We start from the raw sequence: 20,156 nt of genomic DNA, 5'->3' as shown, positions 1-20,156 counted from the left end.
CTACACAGTCCAAGGAATTCTCCGGGCCAGAATACTGGAGTGGGTAGCTGTTTCCTTTTCCAGGGCATCTTCCCAACCCAGAGATCAAATCCAGGTCTCCCACATTGCAGGTGGATTCTTCACCAGCTGAGCCACAGCCTAACACAAAAGTTGAAATTTATACCTTTTCATTTGCTAGTTTGATAAAAAAAAAAATTTACCAACCTAGGACCTAGGAAACGAAATAATTTGTATCTCTCTCTTACATCTTGGCTATGACACAAATGCCTTTGCAGGTTTCCTTTAGCCCCTAGTCAGGGAGGGCGAGGAGGTGATAGAGAATCAGAAACAATATGATTTAAACATGTACCCTAATCAAGAGGGAGGGGTTATATGTATACAGGCAACTGATTCAGTTTGTTGCACAGCAGAAACTATACAACATTGTAAAGCAATTACACTCCAATTTAAAAAATAAGAAAAGAATGTGGTTCTTTTAGCAGGAAAATTTCAAAGAAACAAAAAATAATTTTTTTCTCCACAAACTCTGAGGAAGTTAAGAAATTATTTAGAGGTTTTCAAAATAAATATTGCATAACCTAAGGCATTCTATGATTTAAAAAAATAGAATAATAATCATAATAACAGAAGTTATCTATAATAATAACTATAGAGAGCTTCTCTTCCTAAATCTTCTCGATAAACTACTTGTTTTCAAACAAAATATTCAGTATACTCTCAAATGCAAACAATAAAGTATAAATATTATTGTAATAAAGTGTACAGATTTTTTAACAACAACAATAAAATGTGCCCTCAGATAAAACTCATCTCAGAAACAGTAAATTCTTCTCAGTTTTATCTTTGTCTTCCCCAACAAGAAACCATCTTCCTCATTGACACTCTCATTTCTGGTATGCCATTAAGTCATTCATTTTAGGTCCCAAATAGCTGTCAGCAGTATCCATTCTCTTCATTGTCACCACATCATCATCATCATCTTTTTTTTTTTTAATAGTCTTATATATTTATTTATTTTTGGCTGTGCTGGGTCTTCATTCCTGGGTGGATTTTTCTCCAGTTGCGGCAAGCCAGGGCTACTCTTTATTGCAGTGCATGGGCTTCTCACTGTTGTGGCTTCTCTTGTTGTAGAGCACAGGCTCTAGGACATGTGGCCTTCAGCAACTGCGGTTCCTGGGCGCTAGAGCACAGGCTTAGCTGCTCAAAGGCATGTGAGATCTTCCTGGACCAGGGATCGAACCCACATCTCCTGCTTTGGCAGGCAGATTCTTTACCACTGAGCCACCAGGAAAGCTCCACCATCATTGTCTTTTTCTCCATCATTTCTTGCTGGGGTCAATACTATTTGAATTGGTCTGTCTATATTCATTCTTGGAGAAGGCAATGGCAACCCACTCCAGTACTCTTGCCTGGAAAATCCCATGGATGGAGGAGCCTGGTAGGCTCCTGGGGGGTTGCTGAGAGTTAGACATGACCGAGCGACTTCACTTTCACTTTTCACTTTCATGCATTGGAGAAGGAAATGGCAACCCACTCCAGTGTTCTTGCCTGGAGAATCCCAGGGATGGGGGAGCCTGGTGGGCTGCCATCTATGAGGTCGCACAGAGTCGGACACGACTGAAGTGACTTAGCAGTAGCATATTCATTCCTACCTCCAATAATTGGTTCTCCACATTGAAAAATGAGTTATCTTTTAAAAACACAATCTGATCACATCAGTCCTGTACTTAAAACCCTTTAACGACATCCTGTTTTCTCTGGACAAGGATCTAAAATCTCTCATAAGTCCTAAAATATCACATATGATGAGCTGCTACCTATCATCTCACTGGATCAGTTCTCCCCCTTGCCTTCTGTAGTCACACTGAGCTTCACTCCTGTCTTAGAATGTGTCCTAACTTCTTCTTCCATAGGGCCTTTGCATATCCCTCACTGGTGACTTCTTCCACCCCACCCACATCCCTCCATCCTCTCCCCTCCATGACGGTGCCTCCACAAAGGCAAGGATCACCTCTGCTTGCTCCACATCACCCCCTAGCATCTGCCTCAGCCCTTGCCTCATAACAGATACCACACATACCTTGACTGGCCGAGCACCATCTTTAGCTAAACAAAGGTACCCCTACCTAAATAATTGTGCCTTTACCTTGAGTGGTACCACTCTTCTCAGAAGAGAAGGATCTTTGTCTGCTCTGGGGTAGTTTGGGGTAGAGGAAGGGATATTTGCTTTCAGAAAGTAAGTGGTATTGCATTATCAATCAGTTTGAACTTAAAGTACATATTTTCTCAAGAGTTAGTTAGCCATGGATAAAATACTAGAGGAAAATGTATTCATTATAGCTTACTTTATACTCAGCATGGAAGAGAAAGACCAGATAATACTAAGAGGAAATAACATAATAGATCATTTGGAGTACACAAAACTCTGGACATATATTATCTCATGTAATTCCTCAGAATTACCATGAACTAGATTCTGTGCTTGCTTCCATGTTCCAGATGCAACACAGGCACAGAGAGTTTAGACAACTTATCTGTGTAACAGAGCAATGTAATATAGTGGGTGTGGAAATGCCCCCTCCCCCATCAAGAAGTCTCCCAGGGTGAGAAGAAACTCATATTAAACTTTCATTTCACATTTCCTGAGTTTTCCCTCTTTATTGCATGAGGCTTCAGAGCTACTCAAGAACTACTAAAGACAATTCCCTAAACTGACTTAGAATGAGAGTCTTCTTTCTGCTTCAGGCCCTTTGATCCCTATTTATCGCTTTCAGAGTCAATGGAAATATCCATCTGAATCTAACTATATCATAATTTTAAAGCTATGATCCATGACCACAATGAAACCATTTCAATCGCTCTTGATGATGCTGATGCATGAATAATGTGCTCAGAGTGTTTAATTATTTCTCTGTCTTCATTCAGGTGGTTAAAGGGTTTGGAAGATGACAAGCAGGAGACAGACGTGCATTACAACTCCCTGACCGGAGAGGGGAACTTCAACTGGCGCTTTCTATTTCCGTTTCAGTATCTCCCAGCAGAGAAGCAAATGGTCATTTCCAAGAGGGAGAATATATTTTCGTTAGAGAAGATGGAGTGTAAGACACCAGCTGTGTTGGTGCTCCAGGTTTGGGATTTTGAAAGGCTGTCTTCAGATGATTTTCTGGGTAAGGTAGAGACTTCATCAAAGTCATATTAATGTTGAGGGTTTTATCCCAACTTCTGGAGAGCTTAGTCTGAGTTTGCTCCACAAATAATCATTTCAATGCTGTTTAATAATTTTGATAGCAAAATATTGGAACATTCCAAATAGTCCCTTCATATAAGGTAATTGACCCCGTAAGTTATGGTACATCCCTATGGTAAAAGATACATATTCAAGAAACTTTAAATTGATCTTTGCTCCAGTGCTAAGAAGCTATTAAATTTTGCGCTAATTACTGGTCTCCTCTGTACCTCAGTTTTCCTCCGTTGTAAAATGGGAATAATAATATTATATACTTCAGAGGGTATTGGGAGCTATATATTTGATAATCTAAAAGCAAAGTACAGAGTTTCATACATAGTAGTGCTCAATAAGTAACAACCCTGCAGCCATTAAAATATTAGAATATTTAATCAGTTGGATAGTTAGGCAAGGTGCATTAAATGAAAGAAGTATGTAAAAAAAAAATCCCCTTTTGGTAAAAAAACAGTGTGTTTATTTGTATAGCAGAAAGAGTCAGAGACAGCCAAAGAGACAGAAAGACTGACATGAGGATATGAACTAATAAGTAAGGCAGTGGTCAACTTTTGGGAGGTAGGATTACATAATTTTTTTTTTTTTTTTTTTTGCTTATGTACACATTCTAAGTGTCCACATTTAACAAATATTACTTTTGCCATAGGAAAGGTTATTAAAGAGAGAGAAATATAATATCATCTCATGGCATTCTCTTATGACTTATTTACTTGTTGAAAAGACATTGTTGAAAACTAGTGAATGCAACCAAATAGAAGCAGACACACATATACAGAGAATAAACTTGGGGTTACCAGTGGGGAGAGGGAAGGGAGGAGGGGCATCCCAGGGGTGGGGGTGTGGGAGGTACAAACCATTGAGTGTGAGATAGGCTCCGGGATGGATTACACAACTAAGGAAATACGGCGAATATTTTATAACAACTGTGAGTGGAAACTAACCCCCTAAAGACTGTATATAAATATTCTTAAAAGAGAAAATTCACTGTTGAGAACCCACGAAGGTACTGGAAGAGTTGTTACCAGGACAGTAAGACTTAGTCCCCAGCCTGGAGGAGTTCAGGGGACCCAGAGAGGGAGGGGTGATGGGGGGAGGAGGTTCTTACAGGCTGATCGGTGCTAAGGCAGGGAAAAGCTCAGAGGGTAGACACAGAATCTAGATCATACTCGGGGAACAGAGAAGAGGCCCAGCAGATGACATCAGAAACTGAGGCTTGAAAGTTACATACGGTAGCTCTGCCCTGGTCTTCTACTTGCTGCCACGTTACTTTCTTTTATTTAATACTTTTTTTTTTTTTAATGTGGACCACTTTTTAAAGTCCTTATAGAATTTGCCATGATATTGCTTCTGTTTTATGTTTTGGCTTTTGGGCCGCGAGGCATGTGGGATCTTAGCTCACTGACCAGGGATCGAACCCACACCTTCTGCACTGGAAGACAAAGTCCCAGCCACTGGACTGCCAGGCAAGTCCTGGTGTGCTGCCACATTATTAAAGCTTTAAATGCAATAACCATGTCTTGGTCATATTTGTGTCGCAGATACCTAGCACAAGCTATTGATCCCTTGTGGTTCTGATTGAATGACCAGTGAGAGGATAGATCAATGCTTGGGTGAATGAGGATAATGATGGATTTTAAAGCCCTTCCCTAACCCATTAAGGGCATCTCTTCACAGGCTCCCTGGAGATGAACCTCAATAGTTTCCCCCGAGCAGCGAAGTCTGCCAAAGCCTGTGATCTCACCAAATTTGAAAATGCAAGTGAGGAGAACAAGATTTCCATATTCCAGCAAAAGCGTGTGCGGGGCTGGTGGCCTTTTGCTAAAAGCAAAGAACTCACAGTAAGTGAAGGTGGCGTGGGGGTGGGGCAGGCAGAGGACCCATGCTCTTTAAATGAGTCATTTTGTAAACTTCAAGAAAAATGACTTGAAATGACAGAGAGCCCTTTAGGGCAAAGGTTCTGCTGAGAAGGAAGAATTCTGAAAAATTTATAAATGCATTAAGCCCTCCGTATTTCGGCATGCTAGATTTAATAGCAATCTATGTCAGGGTGGGTTTCCATGCTCTTGGCTTGAACATATGCCCCTGGCATTAATTTTTTTTCGACATCTCTTGAAATTATGCATACATTCCTGACGAATGTGCAATTTTAATGCAAATGCTTCATGCCTTCACCTTCAAATGAAAAACTCAATTTAAAAAGTAATCCATCCTTTTAAAACTTGCTCCAGAGGATGCTGGCAGAAAGGAGAGCCATTCACCCCTTTCCCAACTTGCCATCTTGCTCCATCCTGCGTGGCACATATTGTAGGAGTTCAGACATTTCACAAGTAGTGGGAAGAAAGTTTCTCTTACCCTTTCTTTGAGCCCCCCCATCATTCCTGCGTAAGGGAGGATGGAGGACTCCAGTGCTCAGTGAAGTCGAGAAAAGGGGCCAGGACCGCATGGATGGCCCCCTTTCGCTTCTGTCCTTGTCTTGGGGTGAGCGTGTTCTCCCTTTTGCTCTTAGTGCCCAGAGGTCAAAGCAAACCCAAGTCAGGACCTTTCAGGTCGCAGGTCTAGATAGAGACTGAGTTCTCAGTCTCTCTCTGTTTTACAGGCTCAGTGGGGGCAAGACAAGGATTTCTTTGAGCCTACCTGGGTAAATGGCAGCTGCTGACCTGACTCCATGGGGTCTAGTTCTAGTGTGCTTTCTTGGAGGCTTTCTCTTCCCTCCATTCTCACTTCAGTCCCCTCTGTGAGATGGGATCGGAAGAATGAGGATTCAAGCAGGCTCCTTCTTTCCTGTCCCCTCAAGGATGCACTGAGGTTTTACTATGTGGCAGTCTCTGCACTCCATTCCAAGCTTCATGGCTTAGCACATAATAGATGCTCAGTTAATGAACTAATCGATGAATGGGTGAGTTCAGAAATGAAGGATCATAGCAATGTTATTCATAATACCCCAAATTGGAGCCATCCAAATGTCTATCAACTGATGAATGGATAAACAAATTTGATATGTTAATAAAAATTTCAGAAACACAGACCTGATTGAAGTAAAGACGCATTTATTTGAAATTTGTTGGGACTAGAGCCAGAGAGAGGCAGATTCAAGAAGCACTTGAGTTGTGTTCTGTTCCACTACAATATGAGGGAGCCTGGTAAAGGTAAAACACCACGAAGTTAAGCATATTTTTTTGGTTACTAATCAGAAACCCAGCTGGCAAGAAGGGTGCTTTTTTTTTTTTTTTTTTTAGAAGGGTGCTATTTAAGCAAGGATTGGTTGGGGTTTGAAATGATTATATTGTTGCAAAAGGAGGGGGAACTTTGAAACTGCAAGGTTGCAGGAAGCAGCATGGTGGCAGATACTGTTTTGAAGATGGCTAGTCCAGTCCATCCTAAAGGAGATCAGTCCCGGGTGTTCATTGGAAGGACTGATGCTGAAGCTGAAACTCTAGTACTTTGCCCACCTCATGCGAAGAGTTGACTCATTGGAAAAGACCCTGATGCTGGGAGGGATTGGGGGCAGGAGGAGAAGGGGACGACAGAGGATGAGATGGCTGGATGGCATCACCAACTTGATGGGTGATGGGTGACTGAGTGACTGAGTGACTGAGTGACTGAACTGAACTGAACTGAGTGGTGTCTTAGAATTTGATACAATTCAGAAGGTTGAAGTTCTCAATGATTTAGGAACTTGCATCCACAAAACCACCTGGCATCCATTTTGGATGCCTGAACCATAGTTACTCCATTTTGAGTTTTAAGTGGCTTTAAATATGTCACCATCAGGTATATCCATACAGTGGAATAAAATTTAACCACAAAAAGGTATAAAGTGTTGATACATGCTCCAACAGTAGACTGCTAGCTATTTCTCCAGCAGAAACAGGCTATTTGGGATTAACAAAGAACTGCAGTTCAAGATCTACAACCATGGCTAGCCATGTGCAAGTCCCCAGCAAAACAATGGACAGAACTCTTTTATGGAGGGAAAAAGGAAGCTGGGAGTGCTATAGTTAACAAAGAATCTGTGGCTTTTCATTGGCAGAGTCCTGACTGTCTCTCATTGGATAAGCTCGCCTGGATAAACCAGGCGAGAAGAGGAAGTCTTTCTTCTTCCTGTTAGGTTCTGCTATCCGCATAGGACATGAGAGGCCCCTTTTCTGATCTCTCCACTCTATTTAAATTGAGATTTCTGTCTACTCATTTTTACAGTTTCCATGCCTGTAAAATGAGTAGCTTAGACTGGGTACCTCCAAGATGTGTTTCTAGCAAAGACATTCTCTATTTCCAACTCTGCGTAAACTCCCCTCCTGTGCCTTGAAGACAGCAGTCAGAACATCACTGTCCTCTTATTCCAATTACCAGCAGCCAGGAGGGGTTTGTTTATGGGCTCTGCCACCTGCCAGGCTTATTTTTAAAGCCACTTATCTGTACACCCAAGTGGTGTAATTGAGAGACTTGGATCACACAGCTTCTAGTGTGGAATATGGATAATGAGTGAAAAACAGCTCCAAATGGAATTACAAAAGCATGGGCATCCTTTGGTGAAGGAACGGGAATATGTATAGAACACGTTTTTCATTAAACACATTGCATCATGCATCTTATTATCCTGCTAAAAGCAACCTTCAAAGAAATCACTCTTTGAGGAGATGAAGATGAGTTTCTTTTATAGGTTAATCTTGTGAGTCTACAGGTAGGTAGCCCAGGTAAGTCCCAAGAGCATAATAACTAAAATTAAAAGAGAGGTTTCTTTGCCTTCAGTTTAGTGCAAAAAAAAACAGTTGTCAACATTTACTACGGCTACATACTCATAAGCTAGGCACTAAAGGCTCAGCAATCAATAAGACACATTCCTGCCATCCAGAAATTCAGTTTAGCTGAGGAGACCTGTAGACAGACAAACTATCTGAAGAGTACATGGCAAATTCAGATTCTACAGGAGAGGGGAGATATTTTTCACCTGAACATTGTTTTTAAGACAAACTATACTATATGCATTTATAGAAAATTCAAAAGACACCAAAATGCAGAAAGGAAGAAATAGTGCCCATATGCACATTACTCAAAAAAACAATTGCTAATACATATTGTTATTCCCGATATATATAGATTTTGGTTAATTTTATATAGTCGTGATCACTCTGTGTTAAAAATAATGGCTTGTTCGTTTTGTTTTACTCAATGTTATAATAAGCATTCCTCTACATAGTATTATGAATATGATTAACTCTTTATATTCTCAAAATAGAAATGCCACAGTTAAATCATGTGTTTTTCCTCAACATGTGTTCACTTAAAGAAATTTAAGTGTGCAGAAAAGTTGACTAGGACAAGGATCAGTCAGTCATATACCCACCATCTAGAATCAGCATTTGTTGATACTTTGCCATATTTATTTTACCTCTATATGTGAGTATATATATGTGTGTGTATATATATATATATACGTATAGGTATAGATACACACACACATACATTGGCTGAACCATTTAGGAGTAAGTTGTAGACATTCTAACACTTAACCCCTAAATACTTCCATGTACATATCCTGAGAATATGGAAATCCTCTTACATAACTATAATGCCATCATCACATATAAATTAATACTATTGTCTAATATAACTTGATATCCATATCATATTCATTTCTCCTTCTATAAAAAGATACCCTATTGTCCTCAAATGTATTTTCTAGCTGTTTTTTTTTAAATGAGATTCAGTCATAGTTGATATGTTGCTATTACTTATCTTTTTGATCTATTTTATTTTCAAATAGGCCCCCAGCCATTTTTATCTATCATCTGTCTATCTATCTGGCTATCTATCTATCCATCCATCTATATATTATCTAATTATATCATTGTTTTTCATTTATTAGTTGGCATTTATGTGTTAAGAAGAGCTTTTTCTCATCAAATGGATATATATTATAGTCACCACATCCCCTAAAAAAAATCAGATAAATGTTTAATTCTCTCCATTCACTACCAAGTTTTTGAATCAAGAATTAGTGTAAGATTCATACTTAGTGGTGGTAAATGAGATTTTTTTCTCTTGCTTTATTTTTTTTGTATCATCATTGACTCATGAATTTAAAATTATTTTTTCTAACCCAGTAGCAAACAAGATCCCTAGCACCCTGACACTTGTTTGTAAATACCAATTCCTACTAAAAGAATCCATATATCTTTGGGGAAATGGCTGGCTCCAGGTCAGGGGCAGATAAATGCAATGTGACCCTGAGACATCTCATTATAACAAATAGGACAATTTGAATATCCAGAAGAATAATGATTATGTGTTTTGTGTTAAAGCTTTTACTGAGTTTTGAATTATTTCCTTAAATTAGCTATCGATAAATGGAGTTCCTAGGTCCAGAGTATGATCATGTACTGTAATGCACACAGCCACACACACATGCATATGTGCATGTACATATATATGGGTATGTGGGCTTCGCTTGTGGCTCAGCTGGTAAAGAATCTGCCTGCAATGTGGGAGACCTGGGTTCGATCCCTGGGTTGGGAAGATCCCCGGGAGAAGGGAAAGGCTACCCACTTTAGTTTTCTGGCCTGGAGAATCCCATGGACTGTATAGCCCATGGAGTCCTAAGGAGTTGGACATGACTGAGCAACTTTCACTTTCATGTGTATATGTATGTATTGTGTATATATGTATTCCTCTTTCTAAAGGATTTAACCAGCATACATTCCCACCATTAATGTATGAGAATGCCTCATCTTATACAAGTGAAGGTTGTGTTTAAAGAGCAATCATTATTGCTGAAGACAGCATATCCAACCTCAACAGAATCACTTCTTGGCCTCCCCCAGCTTCCACCCTCGGGGCTCAGTGAAGTGTGAAGCCCATAAGCAATGGCCGCGATACCACAAATCTAGTCTTGTCAGGACCTTTCCTTATCATTTTCTTCCATCCATAGATGTCATTAGGTTAACAGATAGTCTCTCAAAGCGTCCACTCTTTCCAACTCTGATTTAAAATTACATTGGGAGGATATTATTAGCTTAAAGCTTCTCCTTGGTGCTTGGTTGAATACTGATAATTGAAATAGGATATGGCCTCTGTGTGGAGAGATATGGAATGAGGAGCAGCATTTATCAGACTGTGTCAGGAAACACCTTCCCCCTGTTGCCTTTGTGATGCCAGATAAACCCTTCATGCCCACTCAGGCAGGGCAGTGAAGCGGGGTCGAGGCTCTTCATAATATTAGCTGATGACTCCTATGACTTGGGCAGAATTCATTTCATATCCTCTGCCTCCTTTTTTTTTTCTTTTAAAATTTTTCTGTGAGAATATGGGTCCTTGGGATTTTTTTGAGAGTTTTCTGAATAAGCAGAATATATTTCTCATTAAATTATGCATTTCTGTCCATGAAGTAGTGTTGAAGGTAAGAACTATGATTTTTTAAGAGTTTAATATTCACCAAGCACTGGGGTGAGCACAGTATAAGTGTTATTTATTTTTCAAAGCAACTTTATGGGGTACATGCTATTAACATCCCCAGATGAGTAAGATTCAGAGCGGGCAGGTAACTCACCCAAGGTCACACAGTTAGTAAGTGGTAGAATCTGATTTCAGATATAAATTTGTCTGCACAAAATCCTACTCACTCAATTCCTGTGCTGTGTTATGCTATGCCTTGCCCTACTATCCCCTGTTACTGAAGGCCAGCCATTAGATGGAAGTCAAAAACATGTTTTTCTTTTCTTTTTAAAGCCAATTTTATTAATACATAATATGTTTACATACAGAAAAGAGTAATATACATTCTAGAAAAACGCACCAACCATGCATTTTTACACACTGGACACTCCCATCAGTACCTAGACAAAGAAGCAGAAGCTCTCCAGTGACCCAGACCCCTCATGCCTCTGTCCTGACCACTATCCTGACCTCTAACCTCATCAATTGATTCGTTGCCTTCTTTAGCTAAATGAAATCACGCATAGTGTATTATTTTGTATCTGGCCTCATCTGTGCAACATTTTTCCTCTTTCTAGCAAGTGTGTGTTTTTCAACATTTAACATCAAAAATATATTCTAATGCTGGGGAATGGCAGTGATTGTGAGATTCTTCTTGAACATTTCAGAAAAGACATATTGATTGATTGTTAAATGAATAGGCTGGTTCACTTCTTCCACAGAATGAAACCACTTAGACACATAAAGTAGCAGAAGATGTTGTTGTTTAGCTACTCAGTCGTGTCCAATTCTTTGCAACCCCATGGACTGCAGCACACCAGGCTTACCTATTTGTCACTGTCTCCCTGAGTTTGCTCAAACTCATGTCCATTGAGTCAATGATGCCATCCGACCATCTCATCCTCTGTCGCCCCCTTCTTTTGCCTTCAGTCTTTCCCAGCATCAGTATCTTTTCCAATGAGTCAGCTCTTCACATCAGGTGACCAAAGTATTGGAGCTTCAGCATCAGTTCTTCCCATGAATATTCATGGTTTCTTTCCTTTAGGATTGACTGGTTTGAGCTCCTTGCTATCCAGGGTACTCTCAAGAGTCTTCTCCAGTGCCACAGTTTGAAAGCATCAATTCTTTGGTGCTCTGACTTCTTTATGGCCCAACTTTCACATCCATACATGACTACTAAAAAAAATCATAGCACTGACGATATGCACTTTTGTTAGCAAAGTGATGTCTCTGCTTTTTAAAACACTAGGTTTGTCATAGCTTTTCTTCCAAAATAGTGGAGGATGAGATTTGGTGTCAGAGGACCTGTGTACAAATCCTAGTTTTGTGACATAAGTTAGCAAATATCATCAAGGCTTCGTTTCCTGGGCTGTAAACTGAGAATAAAAATGTCATCTATTTTGCCAAGCTGTCAAGTGGTTTAAATGGAATAATACACCACCATGCAAGTTATACACACTCTAGCTAAGCTTATTGTTAATCAATGAAGAAAAAAAGGCACCTGTGATCCCTTCACTGTCATACTCACTTGTTCTCCATTGGATTTTGTCCTCTGTTCCAAACATTCTGGAGCCCAGCAGTTGGTTAGTGACTCTTAAGCTCTGTTAAGTATAGAGGAGTTGAATGAGGCTCCTAGCACATAAAAGTGTTGCACAGTGGAGCCCAGATCATTGCTGAAAAACCTCTGGAGACCAGCCAGAGGGTCTTATCTTGCAGATTGGAAGCCCTCTCTGCCAGGCATTGGGAACTGGCTTCTTGGGTTTATTCCAGCCATGAAATCTTACACGGTTATCCTAAGCTCTAACTCTGCATCTCATGAAACCTAAAAGTTAGAGCCAAGTTGCTTTAAAGAGGCTCTGGCCATTTGATAGTTGAGGAGACTAAGGCCCAAGAAGACAAACACCTTTAGGTGGCAATGATGAAGGCAATCATAGAATCATCTCATGTTAGAGCTGGGAAGGGTCTCATAAAAATTTTAGTCCAATTATCTGGCAATTGGAAGGCAGCTTGCTATAAAGGAAAGAGCATGAACTTTGGAATCATACAGAGTTTGGTTCAAATTCCAGTTGGTTATCTAATTGCCTGTGGGACCTTGGGAAAGTTATTTGACTTTTATGGCTTTATTTCTCTATCTGTATAAAGGAGACCTACTTTGCTAGTCACTATGATAGATAGATTATAGACAAAAAAACAAATCTGGGGCAAAACAAGCATTCAATAAAGCATTGCAATTACAGTTAGAGTTATATTGCTATTATTGTGCTGTTAAAAGATGTATAGAGGAGTGACAAGAATGGATAAAAGCTTTATATTCTTTCTTTCCAAGTATTTCCTTAGTCCCTTTATGTGCAAGTCATTGCTGATGGAGCCAAAATTTCTCAATAGGAATGAGTATACATACACATATTTTTAAGGACTATTTCTGGGTCATATGAATTTAATCCCTTCTGAGTTGGGTCACAGTGCTAGTCTAAAGAATGGATGAGTCTACCTAGATTTGAACTCATGACTTCACTTGTAATAAAAGCCCACTGTGCTTCTTTACTAATTCAGACAGCCATGAGAGTATCTCTCTGTGCCTGCTCCAAAAAAGTGAAAAAAAAAGTGAAAGTGAAAGTCACTCAGTTGTGTCTGACTCTTTGTGACCCCATGGACTATACAGTCCATGGAATTCTCCAGGCCAGAATCCTGGAGTGGGGAGCCTTTCCCTTCTCCAGGGGCTCTTCCCAACCAAGGGACCCACACTCACCCCAAATACTCTATTTCTCTCTAATTTCTCCCATGATTACATTTTTGTGGCTGCCAGCAACTAAACCTGTTTGTTAAGAAGCCCTGGCTTGGGTTTCCCTGGTGGCTCAGTGGTAAGGAATCCACTTGCCAAAGCAAGAGACACAGGTTTGATCCCGGATCTGGGGAGAGCCCACATGCCGCGGAGCATCTAAGCCCACAGGTCACAGCTGTCGAGCCTGTGCTCTAGAGCCTGGGAATCACAACCCATGGTGCACTCTAAGCCCATGTGCCACACCTGCCGAAGCCCGCGCGAGCTAGAGCCGGTGCTCCACAAGAGAAGCCACCGCGGTGAGACCCCTGCCTACCACAGCTGGAGAGCAGCCCCACTCACTGCACCTGGAGAAAAAGCCCATGCAGCAATGAAGACCCAGCACAAAAAAATAATAAATAAATAAGAATGAAATATATATATATATGTATGAAGAAACCCTGGCTTTTTCAGAAAGAATAAATAAGTTAACACTAGATCATTGGTTCATTAGAACCTTAGACCTTTTTACTGGGTAAGAAATCAACCTCAAAAGTCAGGTAATGCCCCATCCACACGGGATTCAGAAAGGCAAACTTGACAGCAAACATAGGTGCTAAAATTCCTTGATGTTGCTCCAGTCTCCTGCCACTTCTGTGTCCCTCCTATCATCTTGAATCTTCTCTAATTTTGTTTTTTTTGGCCACATCACACAGCATGTGGGACTTTAATTCTCTGGCCAGGGATTAAACCTGTGTCCTCTGCATTGAAAGCATGGAGTCTTAACCACTGGACCACAAGGGAAGTCCCTCACCTTGAATCTTGATCCACAAAACCAAAGGAGCAGGAGAGAGTGTCTCCTCCACCAAGAACAGGAGCTCTAGTAGATCAAGGATCCTATTTTTCTTAATCATTAAGTCCCCAGGGCCGAGAACAGTGCCTGGTATACAGGGAGCCTCCAAAAGTAGTGAATGAGCAAGAAAGAATGACTCTCACCTTTTACAGAAGTCCTGTCTCATCCTTTGATAACCCAAGACTTACATCCCTGTCAATAACCTTGGTACGGTGCTCTGAAGAGGCTTATGATTCACAATTTTCAAACCAAAGAGACTGTTTCTCCCTGAGGGAAGAGAAGGGAAGAGAGTGCTAGAATAAAAGGATAATTCTAAAACACTTAGAGGGCACAACAAAAACAAGGATGACAGAAAAGCCATTTGGCAAATGTAGGTCCATACATACCCAGCTCCGCTTGAGAGTCATTGACAGACAAGAAAGATGGTAGCAGATTCAAAAGGGTTTACTACTCAAGTAATTAATCCCCTTTTCTATTTTCTATAATTCATATTGCTTCTACAGATATTAAATGATTACAAGTGAAATCTGTGTGTCTATGTGTACACATGGGACCTCACAAAAGTCGAGTAACATTATTTCAGGACTTTTATTGTCCATCGTAAAAATGGCTTCTCCCAGGACCAAAAAGATAATATTTCCTCGAAATAAAGCAGCTGGGTAGTCAAAATCCTTCCTGGCGTTCTCCCACATGATAACAGTTCTTCTAGAAAGTTGGCCTTGCCCTCCCCCCCAGCCCCCACCCCGCAGCGCTTTGTGACTAGAAACTGAGAGTTTTGTCTGTGCAGGGCAAGGTTGAAGCCGAGTTCCACCTCGTGACGGCAGAGGAAGCTGAGAAAAATCCTGTTGGAAAAGCCCGAAAAGAGCCAGAGCCCCTGGACAAGCCCAAGTGAGTGAAGTCATGGGGGCGAGGGGATCAGACACGGGAAAGGCCCTCTGTGGTCCCCGTATCAGTGGATGCAAGCATTTCTCCAAAACATCCCTCGAGGAGAAGCAAGAAGTGGGGAGGAGTCAATAGGTCCGATTCATGTAGTTTTTGGTTCTTTTTGTTTTGTTTGTGCTTAGTCAGTCAGTCGTATCCAACTCTTTGCAACCCCATGGACTATAGCCCACCAGGCTCCTCTGTCCGTGGGATTCTCCAGGCAAGAATACTAGAGTGGGTTACCATTTTCCTGTTCCAGGAGATCTTCCCAACCCAGGGATCAAACCCAGGTCTCCCGTGTCTCCTGCATTGCAGGCTGATTCTTTATTGGCATGGTTCTATAATTGAAAAATATTCCAAAAATCTTAGTATCTGGCAAATGGAAAGGATACTTTTTCATAATACTACCAAATAAGCAATTCCAGAATAATTTCATATATTTTTTCAACTAATTTTGTATGCAAATGTGAGTTTCACATGAATTTTTTTCCTAGTCTTTCTCTAATCATGCATGCAAAATTATTTTTTTTGCAAAATTATTTTTATATTTCACTTATCCTTGGCTGAAAAATTTTATCTTGTTGCCATGATTGTCAGAGGATTTTTTTTAATGGTTGTGGAAATGTTCAGAGACTCGATACCCATATTTAAGTTGGTTGCCATCCCATAGTTGGATGTTTATTTTACTTCCACTTTTTTCCATTATTATAATATGATAAAAATGTTTCCCCTTTATAAATTATCACTTAAAATAAATTTCCAGAAGTAGAATTACTAGCAGCAAGGATTACCATATTCAGTTTAAACCATGGTTATATATCAATTAAAAAGTAAACACACGGGGCTTCCCTGGTGGTCCAGTGGTTAAGACTTCACCTTCCAGTGTTGAAGGTGTGAGTTTGATCCCTGGTTGGGAGCTAAGACCCCACATGGCTTGTGGTAAAAAAATCAGAACATAAGACAGAAGCAATATTGAAACAAATTCAATAAAGATTTTAAAAATGGTCCAAATCAGAAAAACTAAAAAAAAAAAAAAAAGTTAAAAAAGTAAACATATATATATTGATAGATATGAAATATGTACACAAAATACCCTCTCAAATTACAGCTATCTTATTCCTCCCTGGACCCCAAGTGTCTCCTGATGAGTAGGTATTCCCTTCTTTGCACCTGTATTTAATCTATCATAGTGTTGGGAACATAACGGTTGCTTCATTAATTCAAAATTATTTATTAAGCTACTGTACCTACTTAAAAAAAAAACCACTTTGAAGAACACCAGAGAAATATAATATATAAACTCTGCCTTCCAGAAGCTTTCAGTCTATTTAGGGAGGGCACACAGATTCATAAAATAGTTATCAGAGTGTGGAAAACACATATTAGGTTCAAAAAGAGGGTAGGTCAAGCAATGAGTGAGGTAGGAATTCAGAACAAGAGGAATTATTGTGGACTGGGGTAGTCAGGGAGGGCTTCATGGAAGAGGTGAGGCTTGAACTGGTCAGGGTAGGGCAGACAGAGGGCTTTCAGTTCTCTGGCTAGGTTCTAACTAGGCTCTTGCCCTCCTCAGGACCACTCTTTAGAATGTTGAGGAATCATTATCACATAAAAAGTTAGCTTGCTCCTGCTTGAAGACAACATGGTCTTCTCCCATTTTCAGGCCTCTCGTTGTGGGTCCTCGCAAAACTGAGAGTCAGAAATCCTTCCTGAGATCTTGAGATTCCTATGTGTTAACAACCTGGCACCTCCCCTGATCTTCTCTTGCTTCCTTCTCAGCCGCCCGAACACCTCCTTCTCTTGGTTCGTGAGCCCCTTCAAGTGCCTGTACCACCTCATCTGGAGGAATTACAAGAAGTACATCATCATCGGTTTCATTCTGATCATCCTCATCATCTTCCTGGTCCTCTTCATCTATACCTTGCCGGGAGCCATCAGCCAAAGAATTGTTGGGGGCTCGTAGAGAGTCATGGGGAATCCAGACCTTCCCTTTCTGCTGATCCCCTCTTCTTTCTCATCTGTAAATAGATAGATAGGAATGTGTGCTCTGTGCAAGCACCATACTGGGTGCTAAGGGGGTAAACCCAAAGACCTAAGAGTCACTCCCTATAACTAAAGACACATCAGCTCTTCTTGGAGGAAATTGGAGAGGAACAGTCCCTCCCTACTTCAACCCCTGCTACCCCCTTTTCCAACTGAAAAGACTTAAGTCATGGTTTTGCCCATGGGCAGCATGAAATAATGGTTCCTTTACCCTATAGTAATCACTGGTGACCTCAAATTGACTTAGGTGAATATTTTCTTTCCATATTTGGTTTTATTCTGAGTTTAATTCTAGGTCTCAGATATTATTGGAAACACTTCTTTTTAAGTATTAAGTAAATTTTTTTACTGCAAATTAAACTAAAAGCATTTTAGCAAATTACTAGATGTTTAACCTGTCCCATATATCTTCAGTTCAGTTCAGTTCAGTCGCTCAGTCGTGTCCACAGGACTGGAAAAGGTCAGTTTTCATTCCAATCCCAAAGAAAGGCTCAAACTACCGCACAATTGCACTCATCTCACACACTAGTAAAGCAATGCTCAAAATTCTCCAAGCCAGGCTTCAGCAATATGTGAACCGTGAACTTCCAGATGTTCAAGCTGCTTTTAGAAAAGGCAGAGGAACCAGAGATCAAACTGCCAACATCCGCTGGATCATTGAAAAAGTAAGAGAGTTCCAGAAAAACATCTATTTCTGCTTTATTGACTATGCCAAAGCCTTTGACTGTGTGGATCACAATAAACTGTGGAAAATTCTGAAACAGATGGGAATACCAGACCACCTGACCCATATATCTTAACCTTGTTTTAATCCTTACAGTTTATAGGACACATTCAGTTATTCAGGCTGAGAAGCTGTCTAGGAATAAACTTTATATATACCACTTAAAATACTTTATCATTGAAAGTCCCATCTAAAAAGGAGATGTTGCTGGTTCTCCATTAAATGCTTGTAGAACATGCTCAGTAGTAGTAGTGAGTTCTGGAGAAGTCCATTTGTGTTTATGCTAAATGGATTTAGCATATGGCAATTTCCAAGTGGGAATTAAAATATGATTCTAGGTATGTGTGAATAGGATGGGAGCTCCATGAGACCAGTAGGAATTCTCTTTAGTCAGATATATAATCCCCACCAAATATGGTGTTCCCCTAGCCCTACACCGTGATGTGAATAACCATCCTTTGCATTATTCAGTCTTACCACCATATATGGTGGGTTCTGTCATGACTCTTAAGCACAGATTAATTTCAAAAGCAGTATTAGAAACAACACCCAATACACTTGTCAGATGGGGTCAGTTTTTCTTAAATTAAATCTTTGATCTTCAAAGTAACACAGTCTAGATCTGCCATCCCATCTAAAGCAGGGAGCGGAAGTGAGGGACTAGCGTTCTCAGGTGAAATAGGAAACAAAAGAATGGGAATGTTTGGCCTCAAACACGAATAAGTATGGCAACCGTTTCTTTCTTTCTTTCTTGAGGGGCCATTTGGTGGTATGGAGGAAGCTGGATTGGGGTTCCCCTCTCGACACCAGAAGCACTGGGGCTACTGTTTTCTTTAGATAGTCTTACACATAGCTCAGCTGCTAAAGAATCTGCCTGCGATGAGGGAGACCTGGCTTTGATTCCTGGGTTGGGAAGATCCCCTGGAGAAGGGAAAGGCTACCCACTCCAGTATTCTGGCCTGGAGAATTCCATGGACTCCATAGTCCACGGGGTCGCAAAGAGCTGGACACGACTGAACGACTTTCAGTTCACTTCACACATGTGTTATTTCTGTAAAATGACGCATGTTACTTCCACATGAGAAGTCATTTAGAATGTTCCTGATTCATAAAAGATTGAAGTATTAGTGTTGTTCCCTAAATTCTAAACACTCACTCCTTAGTAAACATATGTCCTATTTTCTTAAAGTGCTAAAAACTAGAGCATTTATAGCATGAGGATGTTTCCTAGTGTGATTAGTTACATAAACTATGGATCATTCTTACTATGAAATAACAGACATCAAGAATGACATAGCTCAAATTACTTGATGGCATGGAATATATACATTGAGTACATTGTAAATTAAAAAAAAAAACTATGTATAGCATGATTTAAAAAGAAAAATATGTACATATGCATACATTAAATGTCTGGAGGAATATGCCAAAGTGTTAATAGTGGTCATCTTTAAATAGCAGTTGGAGAAGGAAATGGCAACCCACTCCACTACTCTTGCCTGGAAAATCCCATGGACAGAGGAGCCTAGTAGGCTATAGTCCATGGGGTCACAAAGAGTCAGACACGACTGAACGACTTCACTTTCACTTTAAGTAGCAGTATCTTTTCTTTCCCTTCTTGTTTCTCTATTTTTCCTAAGACTTCTAAAATAAATATGCTTTGTTTTTAACATCAAATGTTTAATAAACAATTATAAATTTAAAGATGTTCATTTAAAACTATTTATTGAGCGTCCCTTGTGTGCATAGCAGTGGGATACACCAGAGGTAAGATAAACGCAGCCTCTTGTTGCCATGGATTTTGTATCCAGAACCTCTTCAAGATATTGTTTATCTCCAGATTATGGTTTGTCTAAGAAGAACACTAAGTAAGGAATGTGTTTTTCATGGATGAAGTTTAGGGAAAAGCACAACACACGTTTGCGGCGATGTTGAAAAGCAAAAGAACAACTTTATTTTTAGGACAGATTTGGGAGGAAAGTATCATGCTTCCTGCTGGATTCTGGACAGTGAAATGCAAAGTCAGCACTTGACGAAACAATACACATTGTTCAATCCACAATAAAAACAATAAAAATGGGAAATTCTTCTAAGTTAAATACAGCTCAAATTTTCTTTGATGTTATATTGAATGCTGAAAAGCAAAAGTATTTGAAACACTTTTAGATCAGATGGTGCTATAAGAAAC

General features: G+C 40.1%; 1 protein-coding gene across 2 annotated transcripts in view; it reads left to right on the top strand.

The window, feature by feature from the left end:
• The window catches only part of FER1L6 (fer-1 like family member 6), a 169,563-nt gene extending 149,940 nt beyond the window's left edge, over positions 1-19,623 (top strand). For both annotated transcript variants that reach the window (XM_061123247.1, XM_061123246.1), the window contains 4 exons: positions 2,926-3,167; positions 4,916-5,079; positions 15,071-15,171; positions 16,981-19,623. In XM_061123247.1, coding sequence (XP_060979230.1) covers positions 2,926-3,167; positions 4,916-5,079; positions 15,071-15,171; positions 16,981-17,164 — 691 coding nt within the window. In that variant the 3' untranslated portion in view covers positions 17,165-19,623. The remainder of the gene's footprint in view (positions 1-2,925; positions 3,168-4,915; positions 5,080-15,070; positions 15,172-16,980) is intronic.
• The last annotated feature ends 533 nt before the right edge of the window (positions 19,624-20,156 follow it).

This window comes from Dama dama, chromosome 21 (assembly GCF_033118175.1).
Source record: "Dama dama isolate Ldn47 chromosome 21, ASM3311817v1, whole genome shotgun sequence".
Lineage (NCBI taxonomy): Eukaryota > Metazoa > Chordata > Mammalia > Artiodactyla > Cervidae > Dama > Dama dama.
The sequence above is the reverse complement of the archived record's forward strand: the minus strand, read 5'-3'. Positions and strand labels throughout refer to the sequence as shown.